Source organism: Mustela erminea, chromosome 15 (genome assembly GCF_009829155.1).
Source record: "Mustela erminea isolate mMusErm1 chromosome 15, mMusErm1.Pri, whole genome shotgun sequence".
In the NCBI taxonomy this organism is placed as follows: Eukaryota; Metazoa; Chordata; class Mammalia; order Carnivora; family Mustelidae; genus Mustela; species Mustela erminea.
Window position 1 is genome coordinate 31,852,734 of NC_045628.1, and position 14,300 is coordinate 31,867,033.

General features: G+C 35.5%; 1 protein-coding gene across 5 annotated transcripts in view; it reads right to left on the minus strand.

Moving 5' to 3' along the window:
* Positions 1-14,300, minus strand: part of UCHL3 (ubiquitin C-terminal hydrolase L3) — a 59,348-nt gene that overhangs the window by 21,471 nt on the left and 23,577 nt on the right. For 3 of the 5 annotated variants that reach the window (XM_032314742.1, XM_032314740.1, XM_032314743.1), the window contains one exon: positions 1,499-1,690. The exons of the other annotated variants lie outside the window; for them this stretch is intronic. In XM_032314742.1, coding sequence (XP_032170633.1) covers positions 1,499-1,690 — 192 coding nt within the window. The remainder of the gene's footprint in view (positions 1-1,498; positions 1,691-14,300) is intronic. 5 annotated transcript variants of the gene reach the window in all.

Below are 14,300 nucleotides of genomic sequence, written 5' to 3' on the forward strand. Positions count from 1 at the left end.
TAGAATTCATGCTATGCTATGAAAATACTTATGATGCTATAAAGCAACAGAATTAATATGGAGAGTGAAGATCAAAATTATGTAAAATCATTTAAAACTGGAAACACCAATTTTATGATATGTTCACTTATATTTAGAATATTTTAAAAGTACTAAGGAATCAATCATATTTAGTATCAATTTTGCCCAAGATAGAATTTCCAAAATTGGGGTTTTACTCTGATCAATTCACTTTTATCTCCTACTATGCCAAACAGCGTATGGCACAGTAGGGAAGCAACAAATATTAAATTGATAAATGAAAAAAAATGGCAAATGCATGTTGTGATCCAATGAGGAAAATGAGATAGACAGCAGTTTATTGACTGATACTCAGCATAAATGAAAAGCTATTTTGATGACCATACTGACATTTAGTAGAAACAGATATTTAAGGAAACATGTCAAGAATACTTCACAGTTTGAGTCTAGCTCTGGAAGAGTAAATAAAGGGAAAGAAAGAATGTTTGACACCTTTTAATTTTTTTAGCATTAAATGTACGAGGAATCAGACTTCCTCTGGCTTCAAAAGTTTGGATTTCCAGAAGCATCAAGTTTCTTATAAATGGATAGCATACATCAAATCTTTCAGATACAGCATTTCTAGGTAGACTCTGCCAAACCACAGTCATTGCTATTAACAATCTCAAACATCAGAAAGAAAAGAGCTGGAGTTGCCTAACCCTACAATTTATTTCAATCATGAGAATTATTAGAATTCCATCATCAACCTCAACATTTAATATAATTGGCAAGATTTTAAGAACAAATGTACTTTTTAATAGTTTTTAATATCATCAACCTAAGAAGGAGAAATCCTAAAATTTGTGGGAAGCAATTCTCAAGGAGAAAATCTTCACCTCCTACTTGGAAAAAGATCTTTAGAAACTGAATAGGTAGGGAAGATTAGATCAAGATTAAACCAAGTACCTGAGACACCTCAGGGAATAAAATAGCTTAGATGAACACCCTACACCATGAAGGATTAGGTTAAGGATAGAGTAAGTAAAGTGACCCCAGAGCATGACAAGAGACTATAGTCATGTTCAGAAACATGAAAAAAAATAAAGAGATGGCAAAGAACGCAGAAGGTACACAGCATTTGTTGACCTGGGTCAACTAAATGAAATCAGAGAGATGAAGGTTAAGAGAATACATATTCACTTTAACAACAGACAGGAACTTAAACATTGTCATGAATGTCGATCAGTATTCATCAAAAGGCAGGCATCCTAATGCTGGCGGGATATGGAGTGGGAAGATGAATGTTCCCCGAGGCACTGGTGAAAGTCAAGCTAGACTGCAAAGCATAGAGGTATGCTTGCAATCTTACTGGGGGAGAAAAAGCTAATGGTTGAGTGAACCAAGAGAAAAGCACTTTGAAGACTGAAGAAGTGTAAGGAAAAAAATGGACTATCCTTGTCACTGGAAGAAGAGATGGAAGATTGACTACACTTACAACAGAATGGAGACCCATAGATGGTAGGCGTAAGAAGGGTCGCCAGCGACGAAGACGGAGAGATGGACTGGTAGCTTTTGCAGGGCCTACATGGTTACGTTTGACCCAGGGCAGGGATGCATGGTGACACAATGATGAGGCCTTCGTTCTGCAGTGGCTAGAATGAGGCTGTGATGAGGATGGCGAGGAGGACTACATAATTAAAAAAGAGAACATTTTACTTAGACCACGTTACTGGGCGATCATTTTCTTTCTTAAAAGCAACGTATGGTCATATTTGTCTTTATATGGTCTAGTACTTTAAATCAACCATAATCTAGAAAAGGATCATATATGAATGTTGGTTAAAACTGGATAAAGTGGAAATATATAACTAAGGTATAAGGTTATATGCCATAGCTTCTGTAAGGATACATCTGAAATATTTACCTACTCTCATTTGTGTAGCACAGTCTCATGGAATTATTTAAAAGCCACTAATAATGGAATTATCACATCAAATTGTTTAAAAAACAGAACACACACACACAGAACACACAACATGTAACACATACAAAATACAAAGAATACTGTGTAGGAGAAAACAATATGGTGACAGGCAGTGATGAAAAGAATTCTTTAGTGGGAATAAGCTCTAAGAGGGGAAAAAAAACCCTTTAAAATATAATGAGGAGTAGAGCAATCCTCTGAAGCTGATAACCTGCATTAAGTATTCTTTTACTTACACTGACAAGTTAAATGGAAACTACCATAGCCTTTTAGCCGTCTTTCACTAATCAACAGTGTTTGTTAAAATATGTACCGTTTATTTTGTCCTGGGCACTCTTTTAAGCACTTTACATTATCTATTCATTTAATCTTCCAGCAATCCATGAGACAGGTACCATATTCTCATTTTACAAATGAGGAATCAGAACACACAGAGGTTAAATAATATAACCCAGGCCATTATACTAGCAAGTGACAGGGATAGGATTCAGATATAGGAAATCTGGTTCTAGAATCCATTGTGTAGAATCACCTTGATGTGGACCCTCATTTTCCAAGGGAAAGATTTTATAACTAACTTAATAGACAAGATTCTAATGAGGAGAGGTACAATCCTCTTAAAATTAGATATTTTGAGAATCATGCTTTCAAACACCCACAAAGGTTGAATCTGGCCCAAAAGTTTTTCACAAAAGGCACATGCTTACAATAAGTAACTTATTAATGGTAATCCAAATGTTAATTTTATGATTGCTACCTCCAATAAATATTACCAGTACATGAAATAAAAGTTTAAGGCAGTGTGAGAAAATTATAGTCATTTATAACCATAGTGAGAAGCAGCAATAACAATAGTGTTATGAGTCCTTGGGAAGCGATAATATTCACTAACCATGACTTATTCTCTTTAGGAAAATCAAGGGGTCTTCCCCAAATGATTTCTAGGACTCTTTCAACCCTAAAAATTCTGTGATCCTTCTTAGTATTTTCAATCTGTGGGAACAGTACAGTAACCTAAAATAAAGCTATCACTGCAATAAGGGTTTAAAAAACTAGTGGCTCTTAATAAGAACCAGTCAACCAGAAATACATAAATAAATCCTCTTGGCTCTATACAGGAGTAAATGGTCTGCTCCTACAGACACAGTCTAATCAGAAGTTTGACATATTCAATCTGATTACATTAAAATAGGAGAAAGAAAGGAAAGAAGAGAATGGGGAAAAGAAGAAAAATGGAGGAAGAGAGAAGAAATGGAGGAAAGAAAGAAAGGAGAGATGACTAATGAGCTGGGTACGAAACAACAATCTTCTGAGCAAGAAGGAGAGATTATTAGGCTAGAAATAGAACTGGAAGGTGAATACCGAAAGATTGTGGAAGGTTTGGGGAGGTGAAATGGGAAAGGGATTCCTGGTCAAGAATTCAGTGTCAGAAAAAGAACAGAAAATAGGGACAAGGAAGACATATTCACAGAACTAGACCGCCGGGTCTAGGATTTGATTTTACCCTTTCAATCAAAAGAGCTGGCCTGTTACTTTTCCAGGGATGCTGGAAGAAGACTTGGGATGCCTGGGTCAGAGAAAAGGAACTTGACTTCTAGCACAGCCAGGAGCACGATCATCTACAGGTCTGCATGCGCTCACGCTCACGCTCACGGGAGGGCGACACAGAGGGCCTAGGTGGATGGCTGCACACAAGGAGAGCTGCATTCCAGGAGAGGAATATTGAGTTTGCGGCATGGTGTTTTATAGCAAAAAGCAAGCGAACGTTCTCTTTCCTATAAGCAGACCTTACCTAATCCCTCACAATTTCCTACTGGGAGAAAAGCAGTTTCCCTTCAAGTGTAATTGACCTTCTTCTTTTGCCATTTTTGAAAAACCTTTTAAAAACTTAAAAAAAAAAATCAAGCTAAAAAGTTGCAAAAACAAAAGTAGCACAGGAAGCACTGAACTCTTTGCCCACAACATCCTAGCTCCCATTCGCTCTGCATTTATGCTCTCTTTCTATGTAATTGTTTTCCTGAACCATTTGGGGGTTTAGGGTAAGTTACATATATCATGGTCCTTTACCCTTAAGGTATTTCCTACAGACTAAGAGAATTCTCTTACATAAGAGCAGTGTAGTTACCACCTTCATAATTTTAGATTGTTATAATATCTTGTCTTGTCCGCCCATATTTTAATTTGTTAGTTGACCTATTCATTTCTTTCAGAGCATTTTCCCTCGTGACCTAGGAACAGGTACACTGAATTTACTTGTCCTGTCTTTTCGGTATCCTTTAACTTGGAATATTTCCGACAGGCTTTCCTTGTCCTTTATGACATTAACATTTCAACAGTCTCCATCCCCCATTTTTAAATAAACAATTTTCTACATAAAAAAATCATGCTATGAATACAAACACTTATTTCTTCCTTTCTAACCCATATGACCTTTCTTCTTTTTGCTTTCCTGCCAGGATCTTTAGTATAATAATGAATTTCATTGACATTTGCTTTTGTCTTTATTATTTCTTCCTTCTGTTTGACTTGGGTTTAATTTGCTCTTCTTTTACTACCTTAAGTTTAAAATGTTAGATTACTGACTTGAAAAGATCTTTTCTTTTCTACTATAAGCGTTTAATACTATGAATTTATCTTGAATCCTTGCCTTTTCTTTTCTACTGTAAGCATTTAGTGCTATTGATTTTTCTGTAACTCCTGTTTTTTCTCTTCTATAAGCACATAATGTTAAAGAGTTCCAGTTCCTGCTTTACCTGAAACCTGTATATTTTGATTTTTTTAAAATCTTATTCAATTTAAAATGTTTTCTAATTTCCTTTGTGACTTCCTCTTTGACCCATGAACTATTTAAAAGTATATTGTTTCACTTCTAAATATTTGGGAATTTGTTAGATATTTCTCATTGCTGATTTCTAATTTAATTTCATTAATCTAGAAAACATTCTTTGTATGATTTCCACTTTTAAGAAAAAATTGTTAATCTCCTGATCCAGGATATGGTGTATCCTGGTGCACATTCCTGTGTATTTGAAAAGAACGTGTATTAAGCTGTTTGGGGATGGAATATTCATAAATGTTAAGAGGGTCAAGTTGTTTAGTAACATTGTGAAGGTCTTCTATGTTAAGGTCTTACTAATTTTCTGGGTCTACTTGTTCTACTGATTACTGAGGAGACTGCCAAAATATCCAAATATTTGTGCATTTGTCTATTTCTTCCTTCAGTTTTCCCAGTGTTTGCCTCATATATTTAGAGGTTCTATTTTCAGCTACAAATACATACTTTATATCTTATTGGTGAATTGATCTCTTTATCTTTAGAATGTCCTTTATCACTGTAAAATATTCCTGGTTCTAAAGTCTACATCACCTAATTTCAATATTATTCCAGCTTTCTTCTGATTGCTCTTTTCATTGTATATCTTTTCCCATTATTTTCATTTAAATCTTTCCAAGTCTTTACATTTAAAGTGACTTTCTTGTAGATACATATAATTGTGTTCTTGCTTTTTTACCAATTATAATCCTTCTTTCAATTGATGGGTTTACATTAAGACCATTTATATTTTATTAATTTCATGTAATCATTGATATGGTTGACTTAAAACCTATCATCTTGTCAGCTCTCTACTTTCACCATCTGTTCTTTGTTGTTCTTTCTTTGCCTTTTTTGGGGTTATTTCTATGATTCCATTTTATATGTACTATTGTCTTATTGCTTAGATTTCTTTTTCGGTAATTGTCCTTGGGTTTAAAATGTTTCTTTTGTCACAGTGCACCTTCAAATAATAATACACCATATGTCATCTAAAAGCCTTATGGCAGCATTCTGAGTTCTTTCTCCCATCCTTTGTGCTAATGGCATATATTTTAATGTATGCTATAAATTTATAATACACAGCTACTACTTTATATTTAGACAGTTAATTATCTTCTAAAGCAATTTTTTAAAAGAACAAAATTTATTTTACATTTACCTTCCCTTGTTCCATTTCCAGCCCTCCCCAAGTTTTTGTGTAGCTCCAAATTGTAGTACAGGTAAGCTGCTAATGAATCGTTTTGGGTTGTTTCAGTGTGTCCCTTAGTTTTTGTTTTTGTTTTTGTTTTTTAAGGTTTTATTTATTTATTTGACAGAGAGAGATCACAAGTAGGCAGAGAGGCAGGCAGAGAGAGAGGAGGAAGCAGGCTCCCTGCTGAGCAGAGAGCCTGATGCGGGACTCGATCCCAGGACCCTGAGATCATGACCTGAGCCGAAGGCAGCGGCTTAACCCACTGAGCCACCCAGGCGCCCTGTCCCTTAGTTTTGAAAGATATTTTTAATTCTTTCAACACTTTAAAAATATCATTCCATGGTGTTCTGGCTTGCATAATTTCTCATTAGAAGCCTGCTGTAATTCTTATCTTTGTTCCTCTGTATCTAACCTATCTTTTTCTTCTGGCTGCCTTGAACATTTTCTACTTATCTTTCGTTTACAGTAGTTTGAGTATTATGTACCTCAGTGTATATGTGTGTTTGGTTTTCGGAGGATAGGGGTATTATCCTACCTAGTGCTCTTTGAGATTCTTGAAGCTGTGATCTGAGGTCTTTAATTATCTTTGAAAAGCAGCCATTAGATCTTGAAATATTTTTTCTGTCCCATGTCCCCATCTCACCCTCGCCTCTTCTTTCCTTCTAGGATTCTCTTTTCATGTATTAGATCATTTGAAATGTCCTGCAACTCTTGGATGCCCTGGGTACCCCTACCACCAGCAGTATATTTTGCTTTTGTGGTCTAGTATGAGTATGATGTGTCTTCACATTTACTGATTCTCCCCTCAATTTTGTGAAGTCTACTGGTTGGTGGACCCATGAAAGGAATTCTTCATCTCTGATACCATATTTTTCATTACTAACATTTCCATTTGATTCTTATAGTTTCCAATTCTCTGCTGATATTCCCTCTTTGTTAGTACATGTCCACTTTGTTCTCATGAGTCTTTAACATATTATTTATAGTTATTTCAAACTATATCTGACAGGTCCAATATCTGGATCATATCCGACTCTGATTCTGTTGACTGGTTTGTCTAATAACAATGTATTGTTGTTTTTCTTGTTTCTTCTTTTTTTTTTTTTTTTTTTTTTTAAAGATTTTTTATTTATTTATTTGAAAGAGAGAAATCACAAGTAGGCAGAGAGGCAGGCAGAGAGAGAGGAAGGGAAGCAGGCTCCCCGCTGAGCAGAGAGCCCGACGTGGGACTCGATCCCAGGACCCTGAGATCATGACCTGAGCCGAAGGCAGCGGCTTAACCCACTGAGCCACCCAGGCGTCCCTCTTGTTTCTTCTTTGTCTTGTAATTTTTGGTTAAAAGTTATACATCCTGTGTAAGAGCAGACTGAGGTAAATACTTTTTATGCCTGAGAATGGGCATACCTCTTCTGCTACACCTTTAGTGTGTGGAATTGAATCAGTCTAGTCAGGAGTTGAGCTGGTTTGTGTTTTATTGTGCTACGGTTAACCTCAGCAACCTACCAGCTTAAAATTCATCTAGCATTACCTTGTGCTTAGGGTAGCAGCTAGACTGTTGGATGCTTTCTTTTTCAGTGTTCTTGTTCCACCCACAGCTTTAGACTTTTTCTCAGAGCATGGGCTCGGAGGTCTCTCTCCTTGTTCTTGACTCACTCACACACTTTTGACACTTGTTTATTGGTGCTTACTGGTCTTTAATGGTGGCAAGGCAGAAATATTCTTTATTATTCTGGCTTAGCCATTGCTTCTACCATTATAGCTAGTCTGTCTATCCCTGGTATCAAGAACCAGGCTTTCCTCCTTCGACTATTTCTCTCGTTTTCTGCCCCTTCCCCAAAAAAGTTGTTTTATCTATTCCCTTACCCAAAGAAGGTTTTTTGTCCTAGCATCTTTAGGTTTTGTTCTGTAAGGGAGAAGAACCAAGGCTTGAAGCCTTAGCCAAAGTAGAAACTGCTCCCTTCCTCGGGTTTGTACCTTAAGTCTCTCTCTAGTCTTGTCCTTAGTCTATCTTATAAGTACTAGTGAGGTTTGTGGAGTGAACGAGAGCTTCCCTTTTGGGGCCCCTTACAGCAATTTTATAATTTATATACTAGTCTATACTTGGCCTTTAGCAATTTGTTAAAATTTTTTAGCATTCTGTTTCTTTTTTTCTTTTTACAAAAAGGGATCATACGCTTCATGTGGCTTTTTTCACTATCTATATATTTTGGGCATCTATCCACCCCAATAAGTATGTATCTGTATCATTTTTCAAGGTGAGATATTATTTTTTAAATATGGTTAGATAGATGAACCATAAAAAAATATATATATATATATTATTGTATATTTAGGTTGTTTGTAGTTTTCTACATTTACAAACTACACTATAAATATGTTCACACAAGTATCTTTAATATGTTCACCAATGAATAATAGTAATAGCTAACATTGTGTGACTATCGTTATATACCAGATGTTCTAAACTATAGATGACATAGACCCTCACAATAACCCTATAAGGTAAAAATTATGATCATTTCTATTTAAAAATGGAGATAAAATTGTTGTCTAAGCTCTATCAGATTATCTATAGGTGATTTTAGCCTTTTTTACTCATCACATCTTCCAATGTAAACTTATATAAGAGAAAAGAATGAAAAAAGTACACCGTGTGGAATGAGTTCCACACTTTAAGTTTGTATGCATGTGTGTCTGTATCTGGCTATGTTTTTATGTTGTAGAAAATAAAAAATAGGATGGTACAATACTGTATTATGACTGTTTTACTTTTAACCACCTTGAAAAGGTCTTGGGCAGGAAAGATATTTTATAGTCCAAGTGCCGCTTACTATTATTTTTTTTTTTTTTTTTTAAAGATTTTATTTATTTATTTGACAGAGAGAAATCACAAGTAGTTGGAGAGGCAGGCAGAGAGAGAGAGAGGGAAGCAGGCTCTCTGCCGAGCAGAGAGCCCGATGCGGGACCCGATCCCAGGACCCCGAGATCATGACCTGAGCCGAAGGCAGCGGCTTAAACCACTGAGCCACCCAGGCGCCCCAATATTATTTTTAATAAATAAGTGAACATATTAAGATGTTAAATGTTAGAAGCATTAATTCTAAATGTTTAGTCTAGTCATATTTATTTCTACCTAATGCTAAATGAACACAATATATATATATTTTCTCTAATAACATGATTTCTAAAGATAATCTAATTCATAATTTAGACATAACAGTGTACATCATATATATTTTCAATCCTAATAAAAATTTATATGATAATTCAGGAAAAGGTTGTCAAGTAATATCATTTCAAGAGATGAAATAACTTTGATATGAAGTATGCAATTACGGATTCTTAAAACTCCTAGGCTTTCTTCCTAGAATTACAAAGAATTACACAAACTTTTTTTTTTTTTTTTAAGATTTTATTTATTTGTCAGAGAGAGAGAGAGTGAGAGCGAGCACGGGCAGACAGAGTGGAAGGCAGAGGCAGAGGGAGAAGCAGGCTCCCTGCGGAGCAAGGAGCCCGATGTGGGACTCGATCCCAGGACGCTGGGATCATGACCTGAGCCGAAGGCAGCTGCTTAACCAACTGAGCCACCCAGGCGTCCCAAAGAATTACACAAACTTTTAAATTTTCATATTAACTGTCAATACAAATGCTTAAGAAGCCAAGATAGGCTTCCTTTCAAAATATGAAAATTTAAACTGTAAACTGAATCTTGAGACTAAATATCTGATTTTTCATTGTCTTCCATACTAATTGGAAAAGATCAAATATGTATAATTTATTCTTGAATCTTTCAGAAGAGTCATAATAAAGAGCTCATTCCCTCGGTTTTTCAGTTCTGGTAGAGGAATCCAAAATTGCTAAAAATTACGTATTTCACTAAAATTACTAAAAACATCAACATCTGCCAGGACTTTAACATTGAACCTGCATCCCCTCTGCTGTGTGGGTAATGCAACCATATAATGTACCTATGTATATAGAACACTTTGCATATACTATAAATCTATCTCTTTATTACATGATGTTTGGAAACATCTAGAATAGATTTTTTCAGAACCCCAGGCATTTTAAAAGCAGAGTAAATGTTTTGCTCTTTGCAAAACTCTTAGGAATTTAATAAATTAGAATTAGGTATAAACATTCATTTTAAGAGATTTATAAGCATTCTCATTTTGACTTAAAGCCTCAGAGTTAAAAATAAAACACCAAAAAAATAATAAAATAAAATACAGAGAGTGAGTATATCATGACAATGTTGGGGTTTTTTAATATTCAGAAGCAAAAGGACTCAACTGACTTGCCCAGAGCATTCAACTAGTGACCGTCAAAGCGAGACGCAGAACACATGACTCCTGGCTCTAAATTCAGTGTTCTCATTACATACAAATCCACTCACCCATCAATTGTCAACTAATTTATCTGATTCAGAGAGGGAAATCTATTATTATCTTTATCTGTATTCTCCAAACACAATTCAAGAATTTGTTTTCCAAAACTTATAAATAGTTCAGAAAAGAAAAGAAAAGAAAAAACCCAGAACCAAAATTCCTGGGTCCTACGAGGCCAAATTACTTTTCCTTCACAGGTAACATGCATGTTACCTTGTATATGAGAAAATGAGTCAATTGCTCCTTAAACTGTTTAATAACAATAAAAAAAAATAGAAATAACAAGAAGACTAAAAAGAAATGATCGAAACCTTTAATAAAAAGGTGGAGAGTGTGTGTCCCTTTAAAAAGGAAAATTACCTTCTTTCAACTAAAACGTCTTTGTGTGTAGGAAAAATGAAGACTATTCTTTAAACTGTTTAACATTAGGGGCGCCTCGGTGGCTCAGTGGGTTAAAGTCTCTGCCTTTGGCTCAGGTCATGATCCCAGGTCCTGGGATCAAGCCCCACATTGGGCTCTCTGCTCAGCAGGGAGCCTGCTTCCTCCTCTCTCTCTGTCTGTCAAATAAATAATTAAAATCTTTAAAAAAAGAAAAAAAGATTTAAACTGTTTAACATTAACCAAGGAATTAGAAATACTATAAAGGCTAAAAAGAAATGATACAGACATTTTTTAAAAAGGGGACAGGGGGTCTGCCTAAAAGAATTAGTCTATTAAGAAATCAGGGTTTGGGGGCACCTGGGTTGCTTAGTGGGTTAAAGCCTCTGACTTCGGCTCGGGTTGTGATTCCAGGGTCCTGGGATCGAGCCCCACATCGGGCTCTTTGCTCTGCGGGGAGCCTGCTTCCCCCCTCTCTCTGCCTGCCTCTCTGCCTACTTGTGATCTCTGTCAAATAAATAAATAAAATCTTAAAAAAAAAAAAAAGGAAAAGAAAGCAGGGTTTGGTAGGTTATTTAAGTGCTCAAATCTGAATTATTCTAAAATGCTAAAATAAATGAAGTAGATTTTGGCTTACACCCAAAACATCTTCTCATTTTAATGGGCATCCTATTATTAAGAAAAATATCATTATAACCATGTAATTTTCTGAACATGAAGGGATCATTAGCTGGTAGATACTTAAAATAATTACTGTTTTCTGAAATATACATGATATGATAATCAAAAGACTATCTTGGTTTATGGGTGAGATTTTATGTTTAATATAAGGAAATATCTACTAAGAGCTAACTTAGATATAGGGGTAACAAGGAATAAAGTATTCAGCACAACTCTGGACAGTTATAATGCATTACATATTTGTATTAATTGGCTGTAGAAATAAGTCAATCAGAGAAAGACAATTATCATATGGTTTCACTCACATGTGGAATTTAAGAAATAAAACAGAGGAGCAAAGGAGAAAGGAAGGAAAAGCAGAAGAAGAAATCAGAGAGGGAGACAAACCTCCAGGGTTGCTGGAGGGGAACGGGGTCATTTGGTGATGGACATTACGGAGGTTATGTGATATAATGAGCACTGATGAATCTCTAAACTCTACCTCTGAAACAAATAATACACTATATATTAATTAATTGAGTTTAAATAAAAAATTATTAGCTGTATTTAAGTTTGCTTTTAGGATAAAAACAAATCTTTAAAATTAAAAATCCTCCCTTTCTTTTTTGTGTTAGGATTTTGATTTATGTACACATTGTGTTGCCTTCAAAGCATGGTTACTTACTAGCTATGTGACCCTGAACAAGTAATTTCTCAGATTTTCCACCAATAAAATGGGGTAACATATATGAATCTTAAGGAATTTAGAGGATTAGTACAGTATAACTATACTAATCATTAAAATAAGATGGCAAACATACTTTCAAAAGCAGTAAGAATTAAGAAGATGAGAATAGGGACACCTGCGTGGCTCAGTGGGTTAAGCCTCTGCCTTTGGCTCGGGTCATGATCTCAGGGTCCTGGGATCGAGCCCCACATTGGGCTCTCTCCTCATCGGGGAGCCTGCTTCCTCTTTTCTGTCTCTCTGCCTGCCTCTCTGCCTACTTGTGATCCCTGTCTGTCAAATAAATAAATAAAATCTTAAAAAAAAAAAAAAAAAGGAAGAAGATGAGAATATTTGGAAGCTACTAAGCACCTCAATTTCTATTTTTATTCACCCATAAATGACACTGAAGAGTTACAAAGAAAACTTCCTCAATTAACACTGTGGCACCCAAAATGATGCCTAACTCCAAGCATCCCAGTCACCTCACAGCGAGAATTTTTTGGCTATAAAACCTATATCTGGGGGCGCCTGGGTGGCTCAGTAGGTTAAAGCCTCTGCCTTCAGCTCGGGTCATGATCTCAAGGTCCTGGGATCGAGCCCCGCATCTGGCTCTCTGATATCTGTGCATGTCTAGTAGACAACAATGTGCACTCTCTTCACAGTATCTCCTTCTCTTCACAGGGTAGAAATTGGAATAAAATACTGAAAAAAAAATGAAATTCAACTTCTAAAAATAATTTTAGCTTCTCATTATATGACCATTAGAAATCATGATTCCTTTTATCGACCCATTGATAAAATTTGTACTTGATCACAATCAAATTTCATAGTTATTTCCCGAATGTATATCCTTTCAGATATACGTTCTTTCAGATGTTAGAAATACCACTGAGTTTAAAAAAATGGCCTACGGACAGAAAAAGAATTAGGAACTTCCCTAGGGCTGCCAAATGCTATGAAAAGAAGTAAAATATAAATGTGTGTGCATACAGGTATGAGCACATGTGTGCACATGCATGAGAACACGTACGCATATATAAAACTTGAAAAGTTTAAAATAAAAAATCATAAACTAATTCTAAATGGAGTTCTGTAGATTTTTTAAGTAACTATCCATACAATACACTGGATTACACTAAATGTAAGGTCCAAATTTAAAATAGGAAAGTAAAACCAGATTCATGCAAAAGATGCAAACTTTCCTACAGAGTATCCAGTCAAAGCAGTCAAAGTGAAACATGGGCTAGATATCAAAATACACAAAATACCACCATATAGTCCATGGAAAATCTGCATGATGGCAAATGTATTCATTTTGCTCACCTAATAAATCAAGATGCCCACATTTAAGAATGTCTTAAAAGACTTTTCCTCTATTGTTTTTTTTTTTTAAGAATTTATTTATTTATTTGACAGAGAGAAATCACAAGTAGACAGAGAGACAGGCCGAGAGGAGGGAAGCAGGCTCCTCGCTGAGCAGAGAGCCCGATGTGAGGCTCAATCCCAAGACTCTGAGATCATGACCTGAGCCGAAGGCAGAGGCTTTAACCCACTGAGCCACCCAGGCGCCCCTCCTCTATTGGTTTTAACAACTGTGTTTTCTCACTTCAATTTATAATTCTCCATGGCAGAAATCTCTATTAAAATAATGACTTATATCTGTACATGTCATATTAAATTCAACCTTACCATTGTTAAGCTGGCCAAATGAATTCTCAGAAATCTTTTTTTTTTTTTTTTTTTTTGGGCAATGTGAGAATAGGTTTTCATTTATTACAAATGAAAAGAATCTTAAATCCTAGCATTATCCTCCATTTTGGAAAGATATGGTTTAAAACAAAACAAACAGAAAAACCTCACCATCCCAAACCTAACCTTAACTCTAGTTTATTGCTGAAGACATTTTTTACATAAAGGGTTACGGCCAGTCAGATCTGAAAGAGTACATTCCTGAGTTCAGTCTAAGAATTTTCTTTTAAAATAAGTAATAGCTTAATATCTCTATTTCCAAAACCCTCATATTGTCAAAAAAAAAAAAAACCAATAAATAAGAGGATGAAGAAAGAAAAGAATATTTTGATCCACTTTAGGACAAAGCACTTGTTAACCTAAGAAGGGAGGAAGAAAAGCATAAACAGGATAGAGTAGTAATT